The sequence below is a fragment of the Salmo salar genome, chromosome 14, assembly GCF_965601325.2.
Source record: "Salmo salar chromosome 14, fSalSal1, whole genome shotgun sequence".
Taxonomy (NCBI): Eukaryota; Metazoa; Chordata; class Actinopteri; order Salmoniformes; family Salmonidae; genus Salmo; species Salmo salar.
In genome coordinates, this window is record NC_138304.1 from 85,096,917 (window position 1) to 85,124,803 (window position 27,887).

Here is a 27,887-nt window from a genome sequence, read left to right on the forward strand (position 1 = left end):
TGAAAGTTCACAAAGTAGTTTGTAAAGAGGTATTTTGATCAAATATTGTACTTTATTATGTATGTCACAAACATGTGGGCCATAATGTATACAGTTACAATCTTTGTATTTTAAAATATGTAATCTGATTTTATAATATATATAGCTATATAGCTAATATATATATATATATATATTCGTTTTTTTTTAATATATAATCTCTCTTTGAATATATCTCTATTTCTATAATGATCTATATCTTTAAATATCTTTACTACTCAGCACCACACTGACTGTATCATTTAGGTGTGTTGTTGTGCCCATACATATTCACATTGATAAAACCATCACTCTCCCTCCCTCACTGCTCTCACTCTATCTCTGGTGTTGGGAATACGGACTTCCTCACACAGGAACCACTGATCCGTATCCCTCCTCAAAATTGCGTGTGATCCCGTTTTTCCTGAAGAACTCGGTGTGGATGTGAGCGATGCGGGCAAACTGCCTGCCAGGTTTGTAGAGGACAGGAGGCATGTGTCTTCCATACTCTGATGAGGACAAGACTGGTGCAGGTCTGGAAGACTCCTGAAAGAGAAGAGAAACAGGGAATGAGCTGAGAGGGAGGAAAGGGTAATAAATATAGGAGAAAGAGACAGAAAGAGGATGATGGTGAATGAGAGAGAGCAGAAAAGGGGGAGAGCGGGTTAATCATTTAGTTGTTCAACACCTTACCAGACACCATTACACAGCTTTACACCCATACAATTATATATATAATCTCTGTGTTTTACACCTGTAATTGGAGGTGGCTTGATTCTGTAGCTGAGTTTGATCATATCTGTGGGTTTAAAATGGATGTCCTCCCGTTCACACCATGAGCTGTCACTGAGCGCAGAATTACTCTCAGAAAGGTAAGACTTAACTTTACTGTAATTAAACCTCTCTACAGTGAGTGCAGCTCATTCACTTTACAAGTGTGTGTGTGTCCACTCACTTAGCTAGTCAACTTCTCCACTTTCACTGACTGAGAAACTAGACCCACCATTGGTGCTGCTTCCTACCTGACAAGCATAATGACTCTGACATAGTTTCCGCACAGAAAGTGTTGGGAAACTTCCACCTCGCTAACAACCACCAGCGGCATACAGTGACAGCCAGCTGCTAGCTGTATTTACTCCCATAACAACCTGTTCACATATGGCTTGTCGGCTAGTGCAGATGCTGCCACACCTGCTGCTGGTCAAACAGACTGTCAACTGGGAAAATGTACGACTAGTTCCATGAAACTACAAAAAATATAAAATCAAACTTTGTTTGTCACTTGCACCAAATACAACAGGTGTAGACCTTACCGTGAAATGATACAGCTAGATTTGGTCTGGTTTAAGGCTATTCAAATGTAGCTGATAGGAATTGTCATAGGCAGAGATCTAGGGACTTGAACTCTGGTTTCAGAGTGAGTGCACTAACACCTGTGCCATGAAGGTCCAAACCCCTTGGTAAAGATAGGCTAGTTATAGCACACTATGGTTTAAGTACACATCATAGTGGTGGTCATAATAACCGTATCAGAGCATACAGGGAGGCTGCTGCACCACTTTACCCTCCCCAAATCCAAACACCACCTACTTAGATCAGCGCAGGAGCAACAGGTGTTACTGTACAGATGCCATATCTTAATTTGACCCACTTTCTCACAGCAGGAATATAGTCTTGCAGCAACAGGGAATCTGAATTATTATGTGGATTACAATAAATTGAGATTTTTTTTGTAGTGTTTGATACATTTTTCGTTTGGGCAAATCAAGTCTGAAATGTTAAAGTGGAAATTAGAAGCCTTTTTAGACATTGAATACATTTGCATTTCCTGCAGTGCTGGAAAATTCCTGCAAAAACAGGATGATCAAATTAAGATACGGCACTGTAGCTAGCTAGTTACCTCTGAGTACAAGTCTAGTCCCCTGCTGTTGGAGTGCTCTCTATCGTCGCGGTGTAGTTTGCTGTCATAGCCCTCCGCCCGCCGGTATATGCAGTCGTATAAGGATACCTCCCGTGCCTATGGAATAATGGATCATTATAGGTTGGTGTGTGTGTGTGTGTGTGTGTGTGTGTGTGTGTGTGTGTGTGTGTGTGTGTGTGTGTGTGTGTGTGTGTGTGTGTGTGTGTGTGTGTGTGTGTGTGTGTGTGACAGAGAGGAAGATGGAGAGAGAGAGAGAGAGAGAGAGACAGACAGACAGACAGACAGACAGACAGACAGACAGACAGACAGACAGACAGACAGACAGACAGACAGACAGACAGACAGACAGACAGACACAGGGGGGGACGTGGAAGACAGTGGGATATAACGTTAGTAATGATATAGCTAGCCATCTAGCTGTTTGTTACAGTAAGAGGTGTGATAGATAGAGAGTGAGGGTGAGGGAGTAGTCTTGAAAACCTGACCGTAGGCAACACAGTGACGTCTCTGTGTTGACTCAGGTCGGGTTTTCAAGACTAGTCAGGAAGAGAGAGGGAAATGTGAAGGGAGAGAGAGCCCAGCTAGAACATAACGTTCTGAGAATCACATGTCTCTTAAAGCTTGGTGAGAGCGTGGTGGTCCTATGCTTATTTTGCATACAACCTTCCCACAGCGTTCTGGGAATGGTGCAGGATAGTTGTTTGGCTTTGGAACATTCTCAGCACATTAAAGGAACTTGACAAAATAATGTTATTTTCTTGATATTTCATTACTTTAACAGAACGTTTCATAAAAGTTCAAACATGATTACATTTAATTACATTTTTGCTAATGTTCTAGGAAAGTTCTACAACTGGTTTGACATTGGGAATGTTCTCAAATAGTTTAGAGAACGTTTGAAACAACGTTCTTCTGTGGGAATTTCAATACTTCAGCATAACGTTTCCTACAGGTTTCCTCATGGTTCTATTTAAAGTAATGTTCTCAAATTGTTCCGGGAACATTAAGAAACAACGTTCATCTGTGTGAATGTCAGTACTTCAGCATAACATTTCCTACAGGATTCCTCATGTTTCTAGATAAATTCATGTTCTTATTCATGTTCTTAGAAACAACGTTCTTCTGTGGGAACTTTCAATAAAAAACACAAAAAAAACATTAGTTACATCAAAGAACTTCCTAAGAATGTTCTAAGAATGTTATTTAAAAACATATACATCACAGGAAGTTGGTGGCAGATTAATTAGGGAGGACGGGCTCATGGTAATGGCTGGAGCGGAATTAGTGGAATGGTATCAAATACATCAAACAAATGTCCGTGTGTTTGATGCTATTCCATCTGCTCTGTTCCAGCCATTATTATGAGCCGTCCTCCCCTCAGCAGCCTCCACTGGTATACATTATGTTCTCAACGTCAACAAAACTTTCTCTACCCTCCATCTTGTTACGTGTGTTCAGGTGTGTTGGCCGTACCCACTAATTGGCCACACCTGATCTGACTGAGTTCTTGTTTCCTTTGAAATGGGGTCTGTTTGAGTAGACTAAAACGCTTTGGTTTCGTTTGTAATTTACTCTATCTACGCCAATTTCAGAGCACTCATCTGAGTGTGCTAGAGCGCAGAATAACTGATGAATTTACGAACGCACAACACTCATTGAATATGACCGGTGTCAGTAAATGTTGGCAAAAATGTTTTATTAAATTGTTGCCAGCACCACAGTTACAGTCACTAACACCCTTGATAACATAAAAACAGCCTAACTAGCTCTGCTAGGGCGAGTAAAATCATCAGAGTGAGGTGTTCTCTCATTTGTGCCAGTTAACTTGGGTGCTTGACTGCCGTTGTGAGGTCAGAACGCTCTTAGGCCAGTGTCCAGTGTGCACTGTGAACATTCCAAGAGCAAACCACTCTGAATTTACGAACAGACAATTTGACAACACTCTGAACTTAAGAATGCCTCAGAGTGCACTCTGACACACTGGAAACAATTTACGAACGCACCCTTTGTATGAGTAGAAAAAAATATGGCATGCTAGCTCCATCCTGGTGGCGCAGTCGACAAATTCCATGGATAGAAAACAGAAGCTCGTGTAGGTTTGAAAGCTCACTGACGCAGTCACAATAAAATGAATATTTTAAAAAATGTGTTTGCATGATTAATGAATAAGCAAATTAATTTCTATGTGTCCTATCTGTGATTGGAGTTCAAAACAGTTAACCCAAACTAACCTAGCGTAGGACCCCCTATTATTGGCATATTCAACAGCGTTTAAGAAATATACACTGCTCAAAAAAATAAAGGGAACACTTAAACAACACAATGTAACTCCAAGTCAATCACACTTCTGTGATATCAAACTGTCCACTTAGGAAGCAACACTGATTGACAATACATTTCACATGCTGTTGTGCAAATGGAATAGACAACAGGTGGAAATTATAGGCAATTAGCAAGACACCCCCAATAAAGGAGTGGTTCTGCAGGTGGGGACCACAGACTACTTCTCAGTTCCTATGCTTCCTGGCTGATGTTTTGGTCACTTTTGAATGCTGGCGGTGCTTTCACTCTAGTGGTAGCATGAGACGGAGTCTACAACCCACACAAGTGGCTCAGGTAGTGCAGCTCATCCAGGATGGCACATCAATGCGAGCTGTGGCAAGAAGGTTTGCTGTGTTTGTCAGCGTAGTGTCCAGAGCATGGAGGCGCTACCAGGAGACAGGCCAGTACATCAGGAGACATGGAGGAGGCCGTAGGAGGGCAACAACCCAGCAGCAGGACCGCTACCTCCGCCTTTGTGCAAGGAGGAGCAGGAGGAGCACTGCCAGAGCCCTGCAAAATGACCTCCAGCAGGCCACAAATGTGCATGTGTCTGCTCAAACCGTCAGAAACAGACTCCATGAGGGTGGTATGAGGGCCCGACGTCCACAGGTGGGGGTTGTGCTTACAGCCCAACACCGTGCAGGACGTTTGGAATTTGCCAGAGAACACCAAGATTGGCAAATTCGCCACTGGCGCCCTGTGCTCTTCACAGATGAAAGCAGGTTCACACTGAGCACGTGACAGACGTGACAGAGTCTGGAGACGCCGTGGAGAACGTTCTGCTGCCTGCAACATCCTCCAGCATGACCGGTTTGGCGGTGGGTCAGTCATGGTGTGGGGTGGCATTTCTTTGGGGGGGCCGCACAGCCCTCCATGTGCTCGCCAGAGGTAGCCTGACTGCCATTAGGTACCGAGATGAGATCCTGAGACCCCTTGTGAGACCATATGCTGGTGCGTTTGGCCCTGGGTTCCTCCTAATGTAAGACAATGCTAGACCTCATGTGGCTGGAGTGTGTCAGCAGTTCCTGCAAGAGGAAGGCATTGATGCTATGGACTGGCCCGCCCGTTCCCCAGACCTGAATCCAATTGAGCACATCTGGGACATCATGTCTCGCTCCATCCACCAACGCCATGTTGCACCACAGACTGTCCAGGAGTTGGCGGATGCTTTAGTCCAGGTCTGGGAGGAGATCCCTCAGGAGACCATCCGCCACCTCATCAGGAGCATGCCCAGGCGTTGTAGGGAGGTCATACAGGCACGTGGAGGCCACACACACTACTGAGCCTCATTTTGACTTGTTTTAAGGACATTACATCAAAGTTGGATCAGCCTGTAGTGTGGTTTTCCGCTTTAATTTTGAGTGTGACTCCAAATCCAGACCTCCATGGGTTGATAAATTGAATTTCCATTGATTATTTTTGTGTGATTTTGTTGTCAGCACATTCAACTATGTAAAGAAAAAAGTATTTAATAAGATTATTTCATTCATTCAGATCTAGGATGTGTTGTTTAAGTGTTCCCTTTATTTTTTGGAGCAGTATATTACCTTCAACAGTGTTATCTTGTGATCAAGCCATCAATGTTTTGTGATAATTGGTGTCATAAAAATGTTAGCTAACGGGTTAGCAATTAGCATGTCTGACATTTCAGTGGAAATACTACTATTATCAGCTTTTTGATAAGCGGTTTAGCAAAAGAAATACGTCCCGTATTATCAGCATACGGTCCCCAGTTATTGGCCACCTTACTATTTTGTTCAATTGCAAGATATATCCGTTTAATTTTGTTCAAAAAAGAGACAGCAACCTCATATCCTAAGTGTTTACTAGATAGTTGACGAGTTGACTAGACTTCCAGTCAACTTTTCATTGCGTAGCCCGGTGCGCCCTCCTGTAGACTCTTAAAAATGGTTCTTCACCAACATCTTCTTCAGTGTTGTAACCAAATGTCTCACTATTTATTTTACAGATTAATCTTATGTTTTGAGAAAGTAGATAACAGTTTAATACTAACATTGAAATGAATATGAATAATTTAGGTTATGTGTATATTAAATGATGTGTCTATCGCACAGCTGAATTTGACAATATACAGCGTGTCCCACAAAATGTGTATGTATGTATGTATATATATATATATATATATATATATATATATATATATATATATATATATCACTTTTTTGAAAACTCTGAAAACCTAACTTAACTTACATAAATTGCAATGAAAATCGGTGGTCAGCTAGCTGGAAGGGTGTCTTTAGTCGCAAAACGTACCGTTATTTTCCAGTCCATTTAAATGTTGAGTAGAGGTGATTTAATTCTCTAACAGCTAGAGAGTGTCCGAAGTTAGGGGTGTCCGATGTTGGGCGAAAATTAGCTAACAGTCTTATTGAACATTTCAGTTAAAGTTTTAAGGAGGTTATTCAAAAACCTCAAAATAACCTAACATTTATGTTCTCAAAACATTAAGAAAACCTCCCAGTAAAACATCCAGGGAACAATAATAAAACGTTCTCAGAACCTCCTGCAACATAAAATGAACGTTCCCAGAACAGGCTAAATTTTGACACTTCTGTTCTCAGTCAGGAAACGTATGGCTTTGTTCCTAGAACCAATTGGAAACCAAAAAGGTACATTCCCACAACTTCTAAGGAATCAATTGTGCTAGCTGGGAGAAAAGAGAGCGGGGGAGAGAGACAAAGGGGTTAGAACGAGAAAGAGAAAAGAGTGAGAGGGACACACAGAGAAAGAGAGAGACTGAGAGAGAGAAATATAGGTTTTCTAGCTAGCTATCTTAGCTAAGTAAGTTAGCTAGCCGTTCGCTAACGTTAGCTAGCAAGTAGCAACCACCCATACCTTGGAGTCACTGTTGTAATAGGTTCTCTCTTTTGGTTCAGTTCGTCTTGGTGGAATGTAACTATACACAGATATAGTCGAAACTGGTTTTGTTTTCGATTGAAGTAACACATCCATCCTATAACTATCTATGTAAATAAAAAAATAAAAAACTTTCTACACCTAAAACTAGTTTAGCTTGGTAAACAAAAAATAGCTACCAGTGGCGTCTATGGTTGCTAAGATACTAATCCAGTGCTACTTCGCACTAGGAACACACATCTCTGTACTTTCCTCGACTGCGCAGCCACACTTACTACCGCAATAATATACATTTTGCTTTCTTTTTTCTTCTCCTTCATCTGCATTTAATCAATCTGAGAACTAGTTAGTTAAAAGCAACATGGTCGTATATGCACCTTTTCAAAATGCCCATAATAATGTATTACACACTAACTGATATTAGGCGTATACCAACTCTTCTAAAAAAAATAGACAGTATAGGTCTCTGGTTCGAATCCCGGAGCTGGCAAGGTAGTAAAACCCGCCGTTCTGACTTTGAGCAAGGCATTTAGTCCCCAGCAACAGCTACTCCCCGGGTGCCAATGATGTGAACGTCGATTAAGGCAGCTCCCCGCACATCTCTGATTGCGTTAAATGCGTTTCGGTTGTTCGGGGGAATGCATTCCGTTGTCCTACTGTCCGACTGACTAGGTATCCCCTTTTCCTCTAATGCCACCAAATAGTGCAGTGCTAAATGGGTTTGATGATGAGATACCATAATGACCAGTCCTCTCCTCTGCCTAGTCAACTGATTGCTTTGTGCCAGTAGTCTGTCTGTCTAATGTGTGGTCAGCTCACCTCAGCTCTGATTGCTAGTGGAACTGGTGTGTGTGTCACAGGTGGCTGGTGGCACCTTAATTGGGGAGGACAGGCTCATAGTAATGGCTGGAATGGAATGAATGTGTTTGACACCACTCCATTCACCCCATTCCAGCTATTATTATGAGTTGTTCTCCCCTCACCAGCCTCCCGTGGTGTGTGTGTGCGTGCGTGTGTTCCAGTGTTTTCCAGCCCTGCGGGAGAGTATAGATCACATCAATACCATCACCCTCTGCTGGTACAGGTCTCTCTGTAAGATGGACAGTGACACAGCTGCTGCTGCTGCTGCTTCTGTTGCTGTGTGTGTGTGTGTGTGTGTGTGTGTGTGTGTGTGTGTGTGTGTGTGTGTGTGTGTGTGTGTGTGTGTGTGTGTGTGTGTGTGTGTGTGTGTGTGTGTGTGTGTGTGTGTGTGTGTGTGTGTGTGTTGTTGTGTGTGTGTGTGTGTGTGTGTGTGTGTGTGTGTGTGTGTAATATAATGAATGGTCAGGTTGGCTGCCCTGTAAGGTGGGACCCATCAGAGAGTTGTGGGAGTTCTAACCACTTGACCCGGTGTGACAGGAGCACTATTGGAAATTCTAGTTAGCCCTAACATCTCACTGTGATGGCTCTGCACACACACACGCACACACACGGGCCCACATAAGCACATGTGATAACGCCCTTTAACCGTTTTCTGTAGTGGGCTGAATCAGGGTCACACAGAGTGTTTCTTGGTAGTCTTAAACAAATCTACATTGAAACAAAAGTATACACCTCACACACATGGTTATGGGATCAACAAAAAGAAGACTTCTGTACCATGTCAGATATAGAGCTGAAATGTATTACATTTGGAGTTTACATCCCAATATTCCACTTTGTACACATCACAGAAGACTGAAATATAACATATAAGTTGACATAGAAACACCATGTTTTTGGCTGTTTAAAAAAAAAAAATCTTATTAATTATGAAAAATATTAATAACATTCCACCCATGAGGCCACTAGTCATTTGACTGTAGGAAAGGCCAAGAAAGTGTGAAATACATTGGCACACACACATACACAGACGCATCCCTCTCTCGCTCTCGCACTCTCTCTATCTCTCGCTCTCTCCACCTGCTGTTGTTATTCTCTCTGTCTACCATAATTACAGAGGAACAGCAGGAGATAGGCCAATAAAAGACTCACACTGTGCTAAGAGGCTGGGCTGGAGTATCACACACACACACACAGACTCTGGAGGAGAGAGCCAAGGAGTGAGAAAGAGAGAGAGGAAAAAAAGGAACATAAATCTTCTATCTTATCATTAGGCGTTACCCTAAGAGGATAAACTCCCAGGCAATTTTATAGACATCTGGCTGTTTCATAGGCCCATGAAAGACAGCATACACCTGTATGAATGGAGTCTATCTTATGAGAGAGGGAAAGAAAGAGATAAAGGAGAGTGAAGATATAATGGAGGGGGAGAGGAAGAAGCAAGAGGGAGAAAGACTAGAGAGAAGAGGAGAGAAGGATGGGTGAAGGGGTGAGAAAGAAATGGGGAAAGAGAGAGACCTGCTTTCTTTCATTAGTTTCAGTCACTGTGTTCTCTGCCCAGTAGAAACCCAGGAGTAATCCAGTTATGAGTCTGACATTTGAGAGGGAGACGGTGATATTTGGTTAGTTTCTCTCTCTCTCTCTGTCTCTCTCTCTCTCTCTCACTCTCTCTCTCTCTCTCTCTCTCTCTCTCTGTCTCTCTCGCTCTCTCCCTCTCTCTCTCTCTCTCTCTCTCTCTCTCTCTCTCTCTCTCACTGTCTCTGTCTCTCTCTCTCTCTCTGTCTCTGTCTCTCTCTCTCTGTCTCTCTCTCTGTCTCTGTGAGAGGGGAGCACCTGGGGGTTCATTCAGGTCATTAAGTTCTCTCCTGTCACACACACACACACACACACACACACACACACACACACACACACACACACACACACACACACACACACACACACACACACACACACACACACACACACACACACACACACACACACCAAACTCACAATCACATGACATTCATACACAAATGAATCCGTTTTTTTGCACTTCTGAGAAGATGTGTGATTAGAGTGCCCTCTGCTGGCTGCTTTCTGCAGTGCATGTATCAGGTCCATTCAGTAGTCCAATGCATGGTTTCCCAAACTCGGTCCTGCCCCCCCAAAACGTGCACCCAGGGGGGGCCCCAGGACCGAGTTTGGGAAACCCTGGTCTACTGTATTAATAATCAAGGCAGGTTTATTGGTTGATAATAAATCCAAATGGAGCTGATCGTAGACTACAAGAAACAGAGGGCAGAGCACACCCCCATCCACATTGACAGGGCTGTAGTGGATCAGGTCGAGAGCTTCAAGTTCCTCGATATCCACATCGCTAAGGAATTATTATGGTCCAAACACACCAACACAGTCATGAAGAGGGCATGATAATGCCTTTTCCCCCTCAGGTGGCTAAAAAGAACTGCACCATTGAGAGCATCTTGACTGACTGAATCACCGCTTGGCATGGCAACTGCTTGGCATCCGACCACAAGGCACTTCAGAGGGTTGTGCGTATGGCCCAGTACATAACTCTTTTGACTCATCACATACGCTGCTGTAACTTTTTATTATATATCCTGTAGCCTAGTCACTTTATCCCTATATGTACATATATACATACTGTATAGGCCTCCCGAGTTTGGTGCAGTGGTCTAAGGCACTGCATCTCAGTGTTACAGGCATCACTACAGACCCTGGTTCGATTCCAGGCTGATCACAACTAGCTGTGATTGGGAGCCCCATAGGGCGGCTCACAATTGTTCCAGTGTTGTCCGGGTTAGGGTTTGGCCGGGGTAGGCCGTCATTCTAAATAAGAATTTGTTCTTAACTGACTTGCCTAGTAAAATAAAAATCAATCTCATTACCTTGTACCCCTGCACATCGACTCAGTACTGGTACCCTGTGTTTAACTTGTAGTGTATTTGAGTTCTAAAAAGGCTTCTGAAGTTTGTAATTTCCACTTTGAAATGTCAGACTTGATCTTCCCTTATGAAAAATGTATCAATCCTACAAAAATGCCAATTAATTATAATCCACATAATAATTCAGATTTTTTATTGATGCAGGATTATCTCCTGCTATAGCAGGAGCTCTAATTAAATTACATCAGTAGCATGTCATTTCAGCCATTAACCTTCCTTTACAATTATTCATTCTAAACATTTTGAATCGGTATTCCTATAATTTATCACTGTGCAAAAATGATGGGCTCTCATTGCTAGTGTATTCCTTAAAACATTAATTAAGTCTTAAAGGAGAGGGGCCATTTGAATTAAACACTGGGGCATATGCTGTAGGGACTAATGCATGATATTAGAGAAAATAACATACTGCGTCATGTTCATTAGCCACCAAATGGATGAAAATGGACTGAAACATGGAGGGACTACCAGGGACTTTTCCAATAAGAAACACTAAGTTTCATTTTCTGTTGCAAAATGTTTTAAAACGCTTCCAATTTTGTGCCGTAATGAACACAACCCGGATAGTTCACCCCTTGTAGAGAAGACGGTGGGCCTAATGTCATAAAGAAACTTAATGAAACCATCTTCATGAATCTATTAAACTAAAGGTCAAATTAGCATTTTAACTTCGGTTTACGAGTGGCTGTTAAAGTAATGGATAAATCAAACAAATATAATTTTTTCCCCCTGTAGTTTTGGGTGAAATCTGTCCTCAGTTCTGTTCAACACACTCCCTGCACACTGGTCTGAGCACAGTTGTTTGATATAGCGTTTGTAGTGTGCGTATGTGTATCTTTAAACTTTATTTAACTTGGCATGTCAGTTAAGAACAGATACTTATTTACAATAATGGCCTACCCAAGCCAAACCCTCCCCTAACCTGGGCGACGCTGGGCCATGTGCGCCGCCCTATGGGACTCCCGATCACGGCCAGTTGTGATACAGCCCGGGATCGAAACCGGGTCTGTAGTAATGCCTCTAGCACTGCTATGCAGTGCCATAGACCGCTGCCCCACTCAGGATCCTGTGTGTCTGTGTGCGTGTGTGCGTGTGTGTGTGTCTGTGTGCGTGTGTGCGTGTGTGTGTCTGTGTGCGTGTGTGTTTCCACTACCAAAATGACCATGAGTTTGCCTAATCTTGGCGACATCCATTTCATGTGATAGCAAAGAAAACAATAATCACTTCAGTAAAATATTATATTAACTACATGTTATATTACAAAACAAAACACTCTGGAGTTTGAGTTTACAGGGACAGTGCACATTATCAACATTTCAGTAAAAATGACGGTTTAGCCAGACGGATCATTTTGAACTGCAGTCCCTGGAGTCCCAGATACAAACAGACCTACATGTACCGTGGGCCCTAATCTATAAACAGTATAATCCACAGTCCCAGATACAAACAGACCTACATGTACCGTGGGCCCTAATCTATAAACAGTATAATCCACAGTCCCAGATACAAACAGACCTACATGTACCGTGGGCCCTAATCTATAAACAGTATAATCCACAGTCCCAGATACAAACAGACCTACATGTACCGTGGGCCCTAATCTATAAACAGTATAATCCACAGTCCCAGATACAAACAGACCTACATGTACCGTGGGCCCTAATCTATAAACAGTATAATCCACAGAAAATCTCTAATGCACAAAGTATCAGGATAACCACTACACTGGCACAGCTAGACTAAGTGACTTGAAATCTTTGTTGACGGTGACTCAATTCAAGGACACCATTAAGAAATACATTAAAATTGAATTTATGTAAAAGATGCAGAAAACTGTGCCTATACATTTTAATGGATTATGAACTGTCACACTTTGCCTACACATACTTAATAACCTTTTACTGCTGTGGGCTAAATCAGGGTCACACAGTGTTACTTGGTAGTCTTAAACAAATCTACTTTGAAACAAATGTATACACCTCACACACATGGTTATGGGCTTAAAAAAAGAAGACAGATATAGAGCTGACATTTATTACATTTTGAGTTTGCATCCCAATATTACACTTTATATACACTACCAGTCAAAACGTTTTAGAACACCTACTCACTCAAGGGTTTTTCTTTATTTTTCCTATTTTCTACATTGTAGAATAATAGTGAAGAGATCAAAACTATGAAATAACACACGGAATTTTGTTACTACAAAAAAGTGTTAAACAAATGTTGTGTTACTTGAAACTCAAATAGCCACATTTTGCCTTGATGACAGCTTTGCACACTCTTGACATTCTCTCATCCATCTTCACCTGGAATGCTTTTCCAACAGTCTTGAAGGAGTCCCCACATATGCTGAGCACTTGTTGGCTGCTTTTCCTTCACTCTGCAGTCCGACTCATCCCAAACTATCTAAATTTGGTTGAGGTTAGGGGATTGTGGAGGCCAGGTCATCTGATGCAGCACTCCATCACTCTCCTTCTTGGTAAAATAGCCCTTACACAGCCTGGAGGTGTGTTGGGTATTTGTCCTGTTGAAAAACACATGATAGTCCCACTAAGCCCAAACCAGATGGGATGGCATATCGCTGCAGAATGATGTGGTAGCCATGCTGGTTAAGTGTGTCTTGAATTCTAAATAAACGACAGACAGTGTCACCAACAAAGCACCCCAACACCTCCTCCTCCATGCTTTACGGTAGGAAATACACATGCGGAGATCATCCGTTCACCCACACCGTGTCTCACAAAGACATGGCGGTTGGAACCAAAAATCTCCAATTTGGACTCTTCTTCTTATTGGTGTCCTTTAGTAGTGGTTTCTTTGCAGCAATTCGACCATTAAGGCCTGATTTCACGCAGTCTCCTCTGAACAGTTGATGTTGAGATGTGTCTGTTACTAGAACTCTGTGAAGCATTTATTTGGGCTGCAAATTCTGAGGCTGGTAACTCTAATGAATTTATCCTCTTCAGCGTAATTCTGGGTCTTCCTTTCCTGTGGTGGTTCTCATAAGAGCCAGTTTCAGCATAGCACTTGATGGTTTTTGCGACTGCACTTGAAGAAACTTTCAAAGATCTTGACATTTTCCGTATTGACTGACCTTCATGTCTTAAAGTAATGATGGCTTGTCATTTCTCTTTGCTTATTGAGCTGTTTTTGCCATAACATGGACTTGGTCTTTTATCAAATAGGGCTATCTTCTGTATCAAATCGAAGTTTATTTGTCACGTGCCAAATACAACAGGTGTCGACCTTACAGTGAAATGCTTACTTACAGGCCCTAACCAAAAGTGCAATGTTTAAGTAAAAAATAGGTATTAGGTGAACAATAGATAAGTAAAGGAATAAAAACAACATTAAAAATACAGTGAAAATAACAGTAGCGAGGCAATATACAGTAGCGAGGCTATAACAGTAGCGAGGCAATATACAGGCATCGGTTAGTCAGGCTAATTGAGGTAGTATGTACATGTAGGTATAGTTAAAGTGACTATGCATACAGCTGAAGTCGGAAGTTTACATACACTTAGGTTGGAGTCATTAAAACTCGTTTTTCAACGACTCCAACAATTTCTTGTTAACAAACTATAGTTTTGGAAAGTCGGTTAGGACATCTACTTTGTGCATGACACAAGTAATTTTTCCAACAATTGTTTACAGACAGATTATTTCACTTATAATTCACTGTATCACAATTCCAAGGGGTCAGAAGTTTACATGCACTAAGTTGACTGTGCCTTTAAACAACTTGGAAAATTCCAGAAAATTATGTCATGGCTTTAGAAGCTTTTGATAGGATAATTGACATCATTTGAGTCAATTGGAGGTGTACCAGTGGATGTATTTTAAGGACTACGTTCAAACTCAGTGCCTCTTTGTTTGATATCATGGGGAAATCAAAAGATATCAGCCAAGACCTCAGAAAAAAAATTGTAGACCTCCACGGGTCCGGTTCATCCTTGGGAGCAATTTCCAAACGCCTGAAGGTCCCACGTTCATCTGTACAAACAATTGTATGTAGGAATAAACACCATGGAACCACGCAGCCGTCATACCGCTCAGGAAGGAGACGTGTTCTGTTTCCTAGAGATGAACGTACTTTGGTGCGAAAAGTGCAAATCAATCCCAGAGCAACAGCAAAGGACCTTGACAGGCGTGTGCGTACTTGTGCTGAAGTCAGGTGCAGGAGAGCAGAGAATTGTGAACAGGCGCACACTTTATTTCGGCAGGAGAGAATGTACAGACGGACGCAGCTGCGTACAAAAACCTCCAACCAAAAAGGCAAAGTGTAAAACGCACAAAAACCGTCACAACCAGCAAATGTATACAAACAGGCTTTGTGAAATAACACGAGAGAAAATGCACGCAAGCCTAGTGCGTACAAAAACACGTATCACACAAACAATCTTACACAAAGACATGAGGGGGAACAGAGGAATAAATACATGTAGATTGATTGGGGAATGAAAACCAGTTGTGCAGGGAAGAAGACAAAACAAATGGATACATTAAAAATGGAGCGGCGATGGCTAGAAAGCCGGTGACGTCGACCGCCGAACGCCGCCCGAACAAGGAGAGGAGCCGACTTCGGCGGAAGTCGTGACAGACCTGGAGGAAGACGCTGGAGATGCTGAAGATGCTGGAGGAAATAGGTACAAAATAATCTATATCCACAGTAAAACGAGTCCTATATTGACATAACCTGAAAGGCCGCTCAGCAAGGAGAAGTTACTGCTCCAAAACCGCCATAAAAAAGCCAGACTACGGTTTGCAACTGCACATGGAGACAAAGATCATACTTTTTGGAGAAATGTCCTCTGGTCTGATAAAACAAAAATAGAACTGTTTGGCCATAATGACCATCGTTATGTTTGGAGGAAAAGGGGGGAGGCTTGCAAGCCGAAGAACACCATCCCAACCGTGAAGCACGGGGGTGGCAGTATCATGTTGTGGGAGTGCTTTGCTACAGGAGGGGCTGGTGCACTTCACAAAATACATGGCATCATGAGTGAGGAAAATTATGTGGATATATTGAAGACATCTCAAGACATCAGTCAGGAAGTTAAAGCTTGGTCGCAAATGGGTCTTCCAAATGGACAATGACCCCAAGCATACTTCCAAAGTTGTGGCAAAATGGCGTAAGGACAACAAAGTCAAGGTATTGGAGTGGCCATCACAAAGCCCTGACCTCAATCCTATCGAAAATGTGTGGGCAGAACTGAAAAAGCGTCTGCGAGCTGTCAGGAGGAATGGGTCAAAATTCACCCAACTTATTGTAGGAAGCTTGTGGAAGGCAACCCGAAATGTTTGACCCAAGTTAAACGATTTAAAGGCAATGCTACTACATACTAACTGAGTTTATGTAAACTTCTGACCCACTGGGAATGTGATGAAAGAAATAAAAGCTGAAATAAATAATTCTCTCTACTATTATTCTGACATTTCACATTCTTAAAATAAAGTGGTGATCCTAACTGACCTAAAACAGGAAATGTTTACTTGGATTAAATGTCAGGAATTATGAAAAACTGAGTTTAAATGTATTTGGCTACGGCGTATGTAAACTTCTGTAGCGTAAAAGAGGGGCTGGCCGGTGGCGGGACACAATGCCGATAGTCCGGGTAGCCAATGTGCAGGGGCACCGGTTAGTCGGGCTAATTGAGGTAGTATGTACATGAATGTATAGTTAAAGTGACTATGCATATATGATAAACAGAGAGTAGCCGCAGCGTAAAAGAGGGATTGGGGTAGGGGGGCGGGCCAATGCAAAATAGCCATTTGATAGCCATTTGATTACTTGTTCAGGAGTCTTATGGCTTGGGGGTAAAAGCTGTTGAGAAGCCTTTTGGTCCTAGACTTGGCGCTCCGGTACTGCTTGCCAGTAGAGAGAACATTCTATGACTGGGGTGGCTGGGGTCTTTGACAATTTTTAGTGCCTTCCTCTGACACTCGCCTGGTGTAGAGGTCCTGGATGGCAGGCAGCTTAGCCCCAGTGATGTACTGGGCCGTACGCACTACCCTCTGTAGTGCCTTGCGGTCGGAGGCTGAGGAGTTGCCGTACCAGGCAGTGATGCAACCAGTCAGGATGCTGTCGATGTTGCAGCTGTAGAACCTTTTGAGGATCTGAGGACCCATGCCAAATCTTCTTAGTTTCCTGATGGGGAATAAGCTTTGTCGTACCCTCTTCACGTCTGTTTTGGTGTGTTTGGACTATTCTAGTTTGTTGGTGATGTGGACACCAAGGAACTTAAAGCTCTCAACCTGCTCCACTACAGCCCCGTCGATGAGAATGGGGGCGTGCTCGGTCCTCCTTTTCCTGTAGTCCACAATCATCTCCTTTGTTTTGGAAATGTTGAGGGATAGGTTGTTATTCTGGCACTACCCGGCCAGGTCTCTGACCTCCTCCCTATAGGCTGTCTCATCATTGTTGGTGATCAGGCCTACCACTGTTGTGTTGTCTGCAAACTTAATGATGGTGTTGGAGTCGTGCCCGGCCACGCAATTGTGGGTGAACAGGGAGTACAGGATGGGACTGAGCACGCACCCCTGAGGGGCTCCAGTGTTGAGGATCAGTGTGGCGGATGTGTTGCTACCTACCCTCACCACCTGGTGGCGGCCCGTCAGGAAGTGCTACAGGTCTGTAGTCATTTAGGCAGGTTGCCTTAGTGTTCTTGGGCACAGGGACTATGGTGAAACATGTTGGTATTACAGACTCAATCAGGGACATGTTGAAAATGTCAGTGAAGACACCTGCCAGTTGGTCAGCACATGCCCGGTGCACACATCCTGGTAATCCGTCAGGCCCCGCGGCCTTGTGAATGTTGATCTGTTTAAAGGTCTTACTCACGTCGGCTACGGAGAGCGTGATTACACAGTCGTCCGGAACAGCTGATGCTCTCATGCATGCCTCAGTGTTGCTTGCCTCAAAGCGAGCATAGAAGTGATTTAGCTCATCTGGTAGGCTCGTGTCACTGGGCAGCTCGCAGCTGTGCTTTTCTTTGTAGTCTGTAATAGTTTGCAAGCCCTGCCACATAAGACAAGCGTCGGAGCCGGTGTAGTACGATTCAATCTTAGCCCTGTATTGTCGCTTTGCCCGTTTGATGGTTCGTCGGAGGGCATAGCAGAATTTCTTATTAGCTTCCGGGTTAGAGTCCCACACCTTGAAAGCGGCAGCTCAAACCTTTAGCTCAGTGCGAATGTTGCCTGTAATCCATAGCTTCTGGTTGGGGTATGTACATACAGTCACTGTGGGGACGACGTCCTCGATGCACTTATTGATAAAGTCAGTGACTAATGTGGTGTACTCCTCAATGCCATCGGAAGAATCCCAGAACATGTTCCAGTCTGTGCTAGCAAAACAGTCCTGTAGTTTAGCATCTGCTTCATCTGACAACTTTTTTATAGACCGAGTCACTGGTGCTTCCTGCTTTTATTTTTGCTTGTAAGCAAGAATCAGGAGGACAGAATTGTGGTCAGATTTACCAAATGGAGGGCGAGGGAGAGCTTTGTATGCGTCTCTGTGTGTGGAGTACAGGTGACCTAGAATTTATTTCCCTCTAGTTACGCATTTGACATGTTGATATAAATTAGGTAAGACTGATTTAAGTTTCCCTGCATTAAAGTCCCCGGCCACTAGGAGCGCCGCCTCTGGGTGAGCGGTTTCCTGTTTGCTTATTTCCTTATACAGCTGACTGAATGCCAGCATCCAGCTGTGGTGGTAAATAAACAGCCACGAGAAGTATGGATGAAAACTCTCTTGGCAAATAGTGTGGTCTACAGCTTATCATAAGATACTCTACTTCAGGCGAGCAAAATCTAGAGACTTCCTTAGATTTTGTGCACCAGCTGTTGTTTACAAATATGCACAGACCCCCCCCCCCCCCCCATATCCCGCTAGCTGAATATCCATGTCATCATTCAGCCACGATTCTGTGAAACATAAGTTGTTACAGTTTCTGATGTCCCGTTGGTAGGATATTCGTGATTGTACCTCGTCTAATTTATTGTCCAATGATTGCACATTGGCAAGTAAAATTGAAGGTAACAGCAGCTTTCCCACTCGCCGTCTACGGCTCCTTACGAGGCATCCTGCTCTGTGTCCTCTGTACCTGCGTCTCTTTCTCTTGCCAATGACGGGGATGTTGGCATTGTCGGGTGTTCGAAGTACATCCTGTGCGTCCTGCTTGTTGAAGAAAAAATCTTTGTCTAATCTGAGTTGAGTGATCGCTGTCCTAATATCCAGAAGCTCTTTTTTGCCGTAAGATATGGTGGCAGAAACATTATGTACAAAATAAGTTACAAATAATGCAAAAAAAAACCACATAGCACAATTGGTTCAGCGCCCATACAACTGCTGCCATTTCTTCCGGCGCCATTTTACAATGGCTATCTTCTGTTTACCACCCCTACTTTGTCACAACACAACTGATTGGCTCAAAAACATTAAGAAGGAAAGAAATTCCACAAATTCACTTTTAACAAGGCACACCTGTTAATTGAAATGCATTCCAGGTGACTACCTCATGAAGCTGGTTGAGAGAATGCCAAGAGTGTGCAAAGCTGTCATCAAGGCAAATTAAGAATCTCAAATCTATTTTGATTTGTTTAACACTTTTTTGGTTACTTCATGATTCCATATGTGTTATTTTATAGTTTTGATGTCTTAACTATTGTTCTGCAATGTAGAAAATAGTAAAAATAAAGAAAAACCCTTGAATGAGTAGGTGTTCTCAAACTTTTGACCGGTAGTGTGCATCATAGAAGACTGAAATTTAACAAAATCCTTTGATTTTTAATATTAATTTACTATGAAATTATGAAAAATATGTATAATATTCCACCCATGAGGCCACTAGAGGGTGCTTTGGTCATTTGACTGCAGGAAAGGTGTGCTATCTTATATAGTTAACTTGATGCAACACACATCAAACATTTATTTAGCATTTTCTAATCTAAATACTGAGCATTAGCTATAAAGGGGACACATGAATCAGTTCCGAAATTGATCTTGCAGGGAGCATTGTTCAATGTAAACCTTTATTCATCCAGGCATTTGAACAATACATTTGGTTAGTGCTGAGCGGGGAACCAAAGTCTGTACACCCTGTATCTTTCCAGGACCAGAGCTGTTACAGTGCCTTCAGAAAGTATTTATTTTTCCACATTTTGTTGTTTTACAATGTGAGATTAAAATGGATTTAATTGTACATTTTTGTCAACGATCTAAACAAATGTCAAAGTGGAAGAAAAATTCTAACATTTATTTAAATGAATGAAAATAAAACACTAATATATCTTGATTAATTAAGTATTCAGCCTCTGAGTCAATACATGTTAAAATCAACTTTGGCAGCGATTATGGCTCTTTCTGGGTACATCTCTAACAGCTTTACACACACGGATTGTACAATATTTGCACATTATTATTTTTTTTATTCTTCTAACTCTGTCAAATTAGTTGTTGATCATTGCTAGACAGTCATTTTCATGTCTTGCCATAGATGTAAGTGAAAACTGTATCTAGGCCACTCAGGAACACTAAATGTCGTCTTGGTAAGCAACTCCAGTGTATATTTGTCTCTGTTGGAAAGCAGACTGAACCAGGTTTTCCTCCAGGGTTTTGCCTTTGCTTAGCTCTATTCCGTTTCTTTATATAAAAAAACTCCCTAGACCTTGCAGATGACAAGCATACCCATAACATGATGCAGCCAACACCATGCATGAAAATATGAAGAGTGGTAGTGATGTGTTGTGTTGGATTTGCCCCAAACATAACGCTTTGTACTCAGGAAATAAAGTGAATTTCTTTGCTACATTTTTTTGGCAGTTTTACTTAATGCAAACAGGATGCATGTTTTGAAATATTTGTGTTCTGTACAGGCTTCCATCTTTTCACTCTGTCACTTAGGTTAACTACAATGTTGTTGATCCATCCTCAGTTATCTCCTATCACAGCCATTCAACTCTTTAACTGTTTTAAAATCACCATTGGCGAAATGGTGATTTCACCATGGTGAAATCCCTGAACTGTTTCTTTCCTCTCCGGCAACTGAGTTAGGAAGGACGCCTTTATCTTTGTAGTGACTGGGTGTATTAATACACCATCCAAAGTGTAATAAATAACTTCGCAATGCTCAAAGGGATATTCAATGTCTGCTTCTTTTTCCCCCCATCTACAAGTAGGTGCCCTTCTTTAAGGGGCATTGGAAAACCTCCCTGGTCGGTGTTTTAAATTCACTGCTCGACTGAGGGACCTTACAGATAATTGTATGTGTGGGGTACAGAGATGAGGTAGTCATTCAAAAATCATGTTAAACACTATTATTGCACACATAGTGAGTCCATGCATTTTATTATGTATAAGTAAAATGATACTCCTGAACTTAACAATGCGATTGAATAATTATTGATTCAAGACATTTCAGCGTTTCATTTTTTATTAATTTGTAAAAAACAAAATATATAAACATAATTCCACTTTGACATTATGGTGTATTGTGTGTAGGCCAGTGACAAAAAAACCCTAAATGTAATCAATTTTAAATTCCTACTGTAACACAACAAAATGTGGAAAATGTCAAGGGGTGTGAATACTTTGAAGGCACTGTATATAAGATGAGCCATGACTATAATGCAGTATGAAGTGGGTAAAACAGTATGTAAACATTATTAAAGTAACTAGTGTTCAAAGACCATGTTCATTGGGCAGCAGTCTCTAAGGTGAAGGGTTGAGTACCAGGTGGTTACCGGTACGTAACAGTGACTAAGGTACTGGGCGGGGCCGGCTAGTGGTTACTAGTCTGATGGCCTGGAGAAATAGTCTCACCCTAAACGAATCCTGCACAGAGTAGGCTAGTTAAAGTAGACTTATGATATTATTGTAGTTGTCTGTATAGGGTCTTCAGTAGGCCTATCAAATGACTATTGGTTAGGCTACACACTGACCAAATCCGAATTAGTTTATTCTGCAGCCTAGCATTTGTATTTGAGAGAATCAGATCAACAACCAACACAAGCATTAATTCGTGTCCCAACATGATATCCAAAACACTGTGTATATGCAATATTCATGTTCACCTTGTAGGCCAATCTGCACAGTGCACACTGATTTAAAAAGGCACAAATCGCTGTCATACTCATTAATGATTCACAGACACTGCAGTTGTCGCGGGTCAACCCGATCGCCCGTCTTCTGTCTGCACGTTTCCGAAGGCTCTCGGAGATTCACCGAACATAGACCCATCCCTTCCCGAATCCCGTGCCCCCCTCCTCCACTCCACAGCGACTCTCCTTTCGACTCAGAGGAGGAACCCGGCGGCCGCCCAGCTGTGCATTTGTAGCTATTACCCAAGATGGAGGTTTGCTGATGGCAGTAGCATCTAGGAGCGATCCTGCCCGTCCCTGTGTCTTGGCCGACGCTTTCCGAAAGCGAACAGATTTTTATCTTGATAACGTTGGTAGGAATTACCCCACCGCATTGGGAATTTAGTTGGGCCACCATCATGAGTTCTGGGGAAGGAGCGGAGGAGACGTCAAAGGACGCGGCCGATATAGCGGCGTTCTTTAAATCTGGTAAGCCCGAGAACGAACACGCCTGGGAGAGCAAAAGAGCCGCCCCTTCAAGTCGACACCGAGGGACATTGTTCCCGATTGAGCACTGCATTTTCGGGATCGGCGCGTTGGTGGGGTGCGGGGAGGTTTTCAACTAAACATTCTCCCAGGTGTTGTTGCTCATTTGTAGAAGCAACAGTGGCTGTTATGCAGAATTAATGGTGTGAGAGATGTCGTGTATTTGTTACACACTCATTATAATGTAACTAACCATGTCATCCAGGTAGGAGAATTCGCGACTCCGGTAGCAGCCCCACTCCCCACAGTCGACAGACACATGCCAACTCACGTTTGATTAGCTTTATAACCGACTGCACGCCGACATTAGCTAACTAACCATCGTGCTTACGTTTGACGAATACAAAGAAAACACATGAAATACATAGCTAAGATATTTACTACAATTTACCTTTATAAAAATAGCTAAATCACAACGACAGGTGCGCGAGCGATCAAGCTAGCTAGCCAGCTAATTAGATAGCCAATGGAATGGACTGGGACATCAAACAGCTCACTGTCGGATTGCTAGCTAATGTTATATAGATTTCATGGAAACAGCTCAACGCTAGAGTTGATTGTTAAGTAAAACATGTAACGTACTAATCGTTTCCGTGCTGTTAAAATAGGATACAATCCGAGCGTGCTAGCTATGTAAACAATACCGTGGCGTGGCATGCATTCTTGCTCTCTGGACTGTGGCTAGGTCAGCTAGCTAGATGGCTAGCTGTAAGGTTCCCCTATGGCCCTAAGGCATATGGTGCATGCATCGATTGTGATTTACTTCACGGTGCATGAAGCAGTTCAGATATGAGTCTTTTCTAAATTAGTAATGTTAGTGACTGCACAATGTGTGAATGCAAAAGATGATCATAGCAATTTTCTCGGCTAACGTTAGTCATGCTAGCTAGCTGGCTGAGCGATGTGCAATCATAATTTCTGGGCCTATCCTGATTCAGTAGATGTATAACGAGATAGTAACGTTAAACTCGTACATGGATATGGAGGCTCCTAGTCTGACATTCTTCCATTCTATTCCATTATCCCGGTTCTTAATTCGAGACTTCAGTCGATGATTTCTGTGCCTTGAATAATGAGCTCATTTTGACTCAAGGTTATCATCAGATGTAGGTAGCAATGTTTTATTCCTAGTAGGATTTTGATACAACAATCATATGCTGAAAATGTAAATGGGACTTAGTTATTCTTATCATTATAGCTGGATAGTTTTGTGGATTGGGTTCAATCTATTGGTGGTGCATAGGTGCTAAACCCCCATTGTCAAAAATCAATTAATTAGATCAATCAAATGGTGGCAATTGGGTTGATTGGAGGGTGACATTAACCATATATGTATGTGTGTGTGTGTGTGTGTGTGTGTGTGTGTGTGTGTGTGTTCGACGGCTTCACTGGTCAGTCTAAACCTCATTGGAGGAGAAGATGAGAGGAAGCAACTGTAGACTGTTGAGACGCAGCCTTTGACTCCACTCTGGCTGTATCTATAGATAATAACCCACATGTAGACTGTTGAGACGCAGCCTTTGATTCCACTCTGGCTGTATCTATAGATAATAACCCACATGTAGACTGAGACGCAGCCTTTGATTCCACTCTGGCTGTATCTATAGATAATAACCCACATGTAGACTGAGATGCAGCCTTTGACTCCACTCTGGCTGTATCTATAGATAATAACCCACATGTAGACTGAGACGCAGCCTTTGATTCCACTCTGGCTGTATCTATAGATAATAACCCACATGTAGACTGTTGAGACGCAGCCTTTGACTCCACTCTGGCTGTATCTATAGATAATAACCCACATGTAGACTGTTGAGACGCAGCCTTTGATTCCACTCTGGCTGTATCTATAGATAATAACCCACATGTAGACTGAGATGCAGCCTTTGACTCCACTCTGGCTGTATCTATAGATAATAACCCACATGTAGACTGTTGAGACGCAGCCTTTGACTCCACTCTGGCTGTATCTATAGATAATAACCCACATGTAGACTGAGATGCAGCCTTTGACTCCACTCTGGCTGTATCTATAGATAATAACCCACATGTAGACTGTTGAGACGCAGCCTTTGATTCCACTCTGGCTGTATCTATAGATAATAACCCACATGTAGACTGAGACGCAGCCTTTGATTCCACTCTGGCTGTATCTATAGATAATAACCCACATGTAGACTGAGATGCAGCCTTTGACTCCACTCTGGCTGTATCTATAGATAATAACCCACATGTAGACTGTTGAGACGCAGCCTTTGATTCCACTCTGGCTGTATCTATAGATAATAACCCACATGTAGACTGAGACGCAGCCTTTGATTCCACTCTGGCTGTATCTATAGATAATAACCCACATGTAGACTGAGACGCAGCCTTTGATTCCACTCTGGCTGTATCTATAGATAATAACCCACATGTAGACTGAGACGCAGCCTTTGACTCCACTCTGGCTGTATCTATAGATAATAACCCACATGTAGACTGAGACGCAGCCTTTGATTCCACTCTGGCTGTATCTATAGATAATAACCCACATGTAGACTGAGACGCAGCCTTTGACTCCACTCTGGCTGTATCTATAGATAATAACCCACATGTAGACTGAGACGCAGCCTTTGACTCCACTCTGGCTGTATCTATAGATAATAACCCACATGAGAAGTGCTGTATGTGCATTATGGCTGCAGTGAGTTCTTCTGTGACGATGGCTCCAGTCATCCTGCTCTGAGGGAAACCTCTTAAACACTAAAATTCAAATCTGTACCTCGAAGCCAGTTCCATTGCTTTTATCATTCTTCCCCTCTAATAGGGGACTTATTTATACATGAGAGAACCAGGAGTAGTCCGGACCTCATAGGGTAAGATTGGATTGCCCTCGTAATAGACAGTCCTAGTCTACAACCACATCCCATTTTTACCACTAGACTAACCCTTAACCAATATCCAAACATTTACCCAAACCCTTCCCCCTATTTTTTTCTCAGTTGTAGTAACTTCCTTATTGGTTAAAATGTTCATTTGGGATCATGTTCCTTTGGCTTTTCCTCTGTCCCATGTGTTTTGGCTCTCTCCAGTAGAAGTTACCTGTAGGCACAGATCTAAGATCAGCTTACCTTCCCTAAAGCTTTCCCCAACTTTTAGAGGACAAAACTCTTAACCGACCTTATATCAGTCTCTAGTTTAATCTTTTGTAGCTGGATTGTTCTGGGTTATTATTATGGGGTGTCATTGCAGTGTTTTGACACCCTTGTGAGAGTGCTTGGTAACCAGCAGAGCTGGTTATCACTGCAGGCAACAAAGCTCTGATTGACAGCTGAGCTCAGGTTGAGTTGTGCGTCTGTGTTTGTGTGTGTGCGTCTCTGTAGGTCTGTTTGTGTGTGAGTGTGCATGCATGCACATTGGAGCTGGAGTAGACTCAAGCCATCTCACTCTACAGTCCTCTCTGTAATCATCTCTGTAATCAAAAAGCTCTGTCTCACTGCAGAATTAGGCATTCTCCAAGCATCACATTTCAATTTCAGAATGTTTTTGTTGCTTCTGCTGCTCTATCGTTCCCTTTCTCCAAACATCAAATTGAAGTTAAGGCTTAAGTTTAGACACGCATTCTGAATAAGGTTTGGGATTATCATAAAATAAAAAATGCGCTAATCCAGAGTCATGGGATTACGCCCATTTGACACCCCGGTCCACCCCATCTGACACCCCGGTCCACCCCATCTGGTACCCCGTTCCACCCCATCTGGCACCCCGGTCCACCCCATCTGGCACCCCGGTCCACCCCATCTGGCACCCCGGTCCACCCCATCTGACACCCCGGTCCACCCCATCTGACACCCCGGTCCACCCCATCTGGCACCCCGGTCCACCCCATCTGGCACCCCGGTCCACCCCATCTGGCACCCCAGTCCACCCCATCTGGCACCCCAGTCCACCCCATCCGGCACCCCGGTCCACCCCATCCGGCACCCCCTTGTCCACCCCATCTGGCACCCCAGTCCACCCCATCTGGCACCCCAGTCCACCCCATCTGGCACCCCATCCCACCCCATCTGGCACCCCAGTCCACCCCATCTGGCACCCCATCCCACCCCATCTGGCACCCCAGTCCACGCCATTGCAAAACCCAAGGCTACCTGATGGTAATGGAACTCACTATTGCCCACCCAGTGGCCAGTTTTGAAGGCATTTCCCAACGTCCTAAGGACATGGATAGATAGACCAGGCCCACAGTGTCCGGTCTGGAGCGTGAAGTCACAAGCTCTGCCGGTCGGCTACTGCGTCGCAACCTAGCCGTGCCAAAAGCTCTGGTCTGCCCTAGAAAGCCTATGTAAATTACGATCGCCAGAAACGGTCTCCCCAAAAAATGGTGAAGTCCATTTTGGACTCAAAAAATAGTTTCTTAGGATCCTGTTCGATCCCCATGGTGAATTATTTTAAAGTTCGCTACAAATCGAGATATATAATTAATCAGTGATCCATTCTTACAACTACATTTGGACCACGTGCTGACACAGACCAATCACGGGCTGGCAGGCTACGAGGAGGCTCGCACCCTCATGCACGCTCTTTGCACGTGTCTCTCAGGCAGGATTAAAACGAGGACATCGAACATGATCCTTTGCTAGTTATGGCCACTTTCACCATGATCCACAGGTGCCATTCAGCAGCATCAGCAATATGAAACGCTTCAAATACTTCCTGCTTCATGTACCATCTGAAGTTTTCCATAAGAATACGTGGATGATATCCGTGCTATCACTATCTACTGGTTTTAATGTCTATGGGATCCACGTCCAATTTTGAACGATCTCTCTTCTGTAATACGCAGTGATACTAGCATCAACACTACGGGACCAATATCTCTAGCGATGTGAAACAAGGAATTGTGTACTATCTGAGCTAATAATAATAATAATAATAATAATAATAATAATAATAATAATAGGCATAGACTCAAGCTTTCTCCCTCCACGATCAACGTTGCTGTATACTATAGGCTAGACTATAGTTGTTAGTTTGAGGGTTTATACTCCATTGTTTTCCCTCTCACTTTCCCCTGTATAACACCTCCTAGCCATGTTAGAACACGTACAGATTTAGCACCTACCTGCCTGGCCATATTTTCTCCTTCTCGGTTTGTCTCGTTCTCTCATTCTGTCTTTCTTGTTGTCTTACTCTTGTTCTGTCGCTCATTTCTGTCTGAATCCCTCCTCCCTTACTTTCACTCTCTCTCATTCTGTCTCTTTTATCGCCCCTCTCGTCCTTTTCCTTGTTACAGACGTTGTGACGATCCAGACTTCTGTGTAAAA

General features: G+C 43.0%; 2 protein-coding genes across 10 annotated transcripts in view; one reads left to right on the forward strand and one right to left on the reverse strand.

The window, feature by feature from the left end:
* Positions 1-62: 62 nt before the first annotated feature.
* Positions 63-27,856, reverse strand: cfap90 (cilia and flagella associated protein 90). 2 transcript variants are annotated; one of them, XM_014142555.3, is made up of 3 exons: positions 27,686-27,856; positions 1,919-2,035; positions 63-564 (listed from the first exon to the last, which is right to left on the reverse strand). In XM_014142555.3, the coding sequence occupies exons 1-3, from the start codon at positions 27,695-27,697 to the stop codon at positions 385-387; spliced, it is 309 nt and encodes a 102-aa protein (XP_013998030.1). In that variant the 5' UTR covers positions 27,698-27,856; the 3' UTR covers positions 63-384. The 2 variants fall into 2 exon arrangements, with proteins under 2 accessions (XP_013998030.1, XP_013998029.1); XM_014142554.3 differs by lacking the exon at positions 27,686-27,856 and adding an exon at positions 7,121-7,537 and having other exon boundaries at positions 65-564.
* LOC106570344 (triple functional domain protein) overlaps positions 22,093-27,887 on the forward strand; it is a 158,419-nt gene continuing 152,624 nt past the window's right edge. For 3 of the 8 annotated variants that reach the window (XM_045694817.2, XM_045694822.2, XM_045694818.2), the window contains exon 1: positions 22,093-22,521. In XM_045694817.2, the coding sequence (XP_045550773.1) occupies positions 22,452-22,521 (70 nt within the window). In that variant the 5' untranslated portion in view covers positions 22,093-22,451. The remainder of the gene's footprint in view (positions 22,522-27,887) is intronic. The other 5 variants (XM_045694820.2, XM_045694821.2, XM_045694819.2 and 2 more) reach the window with 2 other exon arrangements.

Excerpts from the sequence above, each read along its gene's own strand:
- cfap90 (XM_014142554.3), bottom strand. The coding sequence starts at position 7,237 with ATGGATGTGTTACTTCAATCGAAAACAAAACCAGTTTCGACTATATCT. Across the intron at positions 2,036-7,120 it reads ATTACAACAGTGACTCCAAG|GCACGGGAGGTATCCTTATA; the intron begins GTATGGGTGGTT and ends ATTATTCCATAG. Across the intron at positions 565-1,918 it reads GACTAGACTTGTACTCAGAG|GAGTCTTCCAGACCTGCACC; the intron begins GTAACTAGCTAG and ends CTTCTCTTTCAG.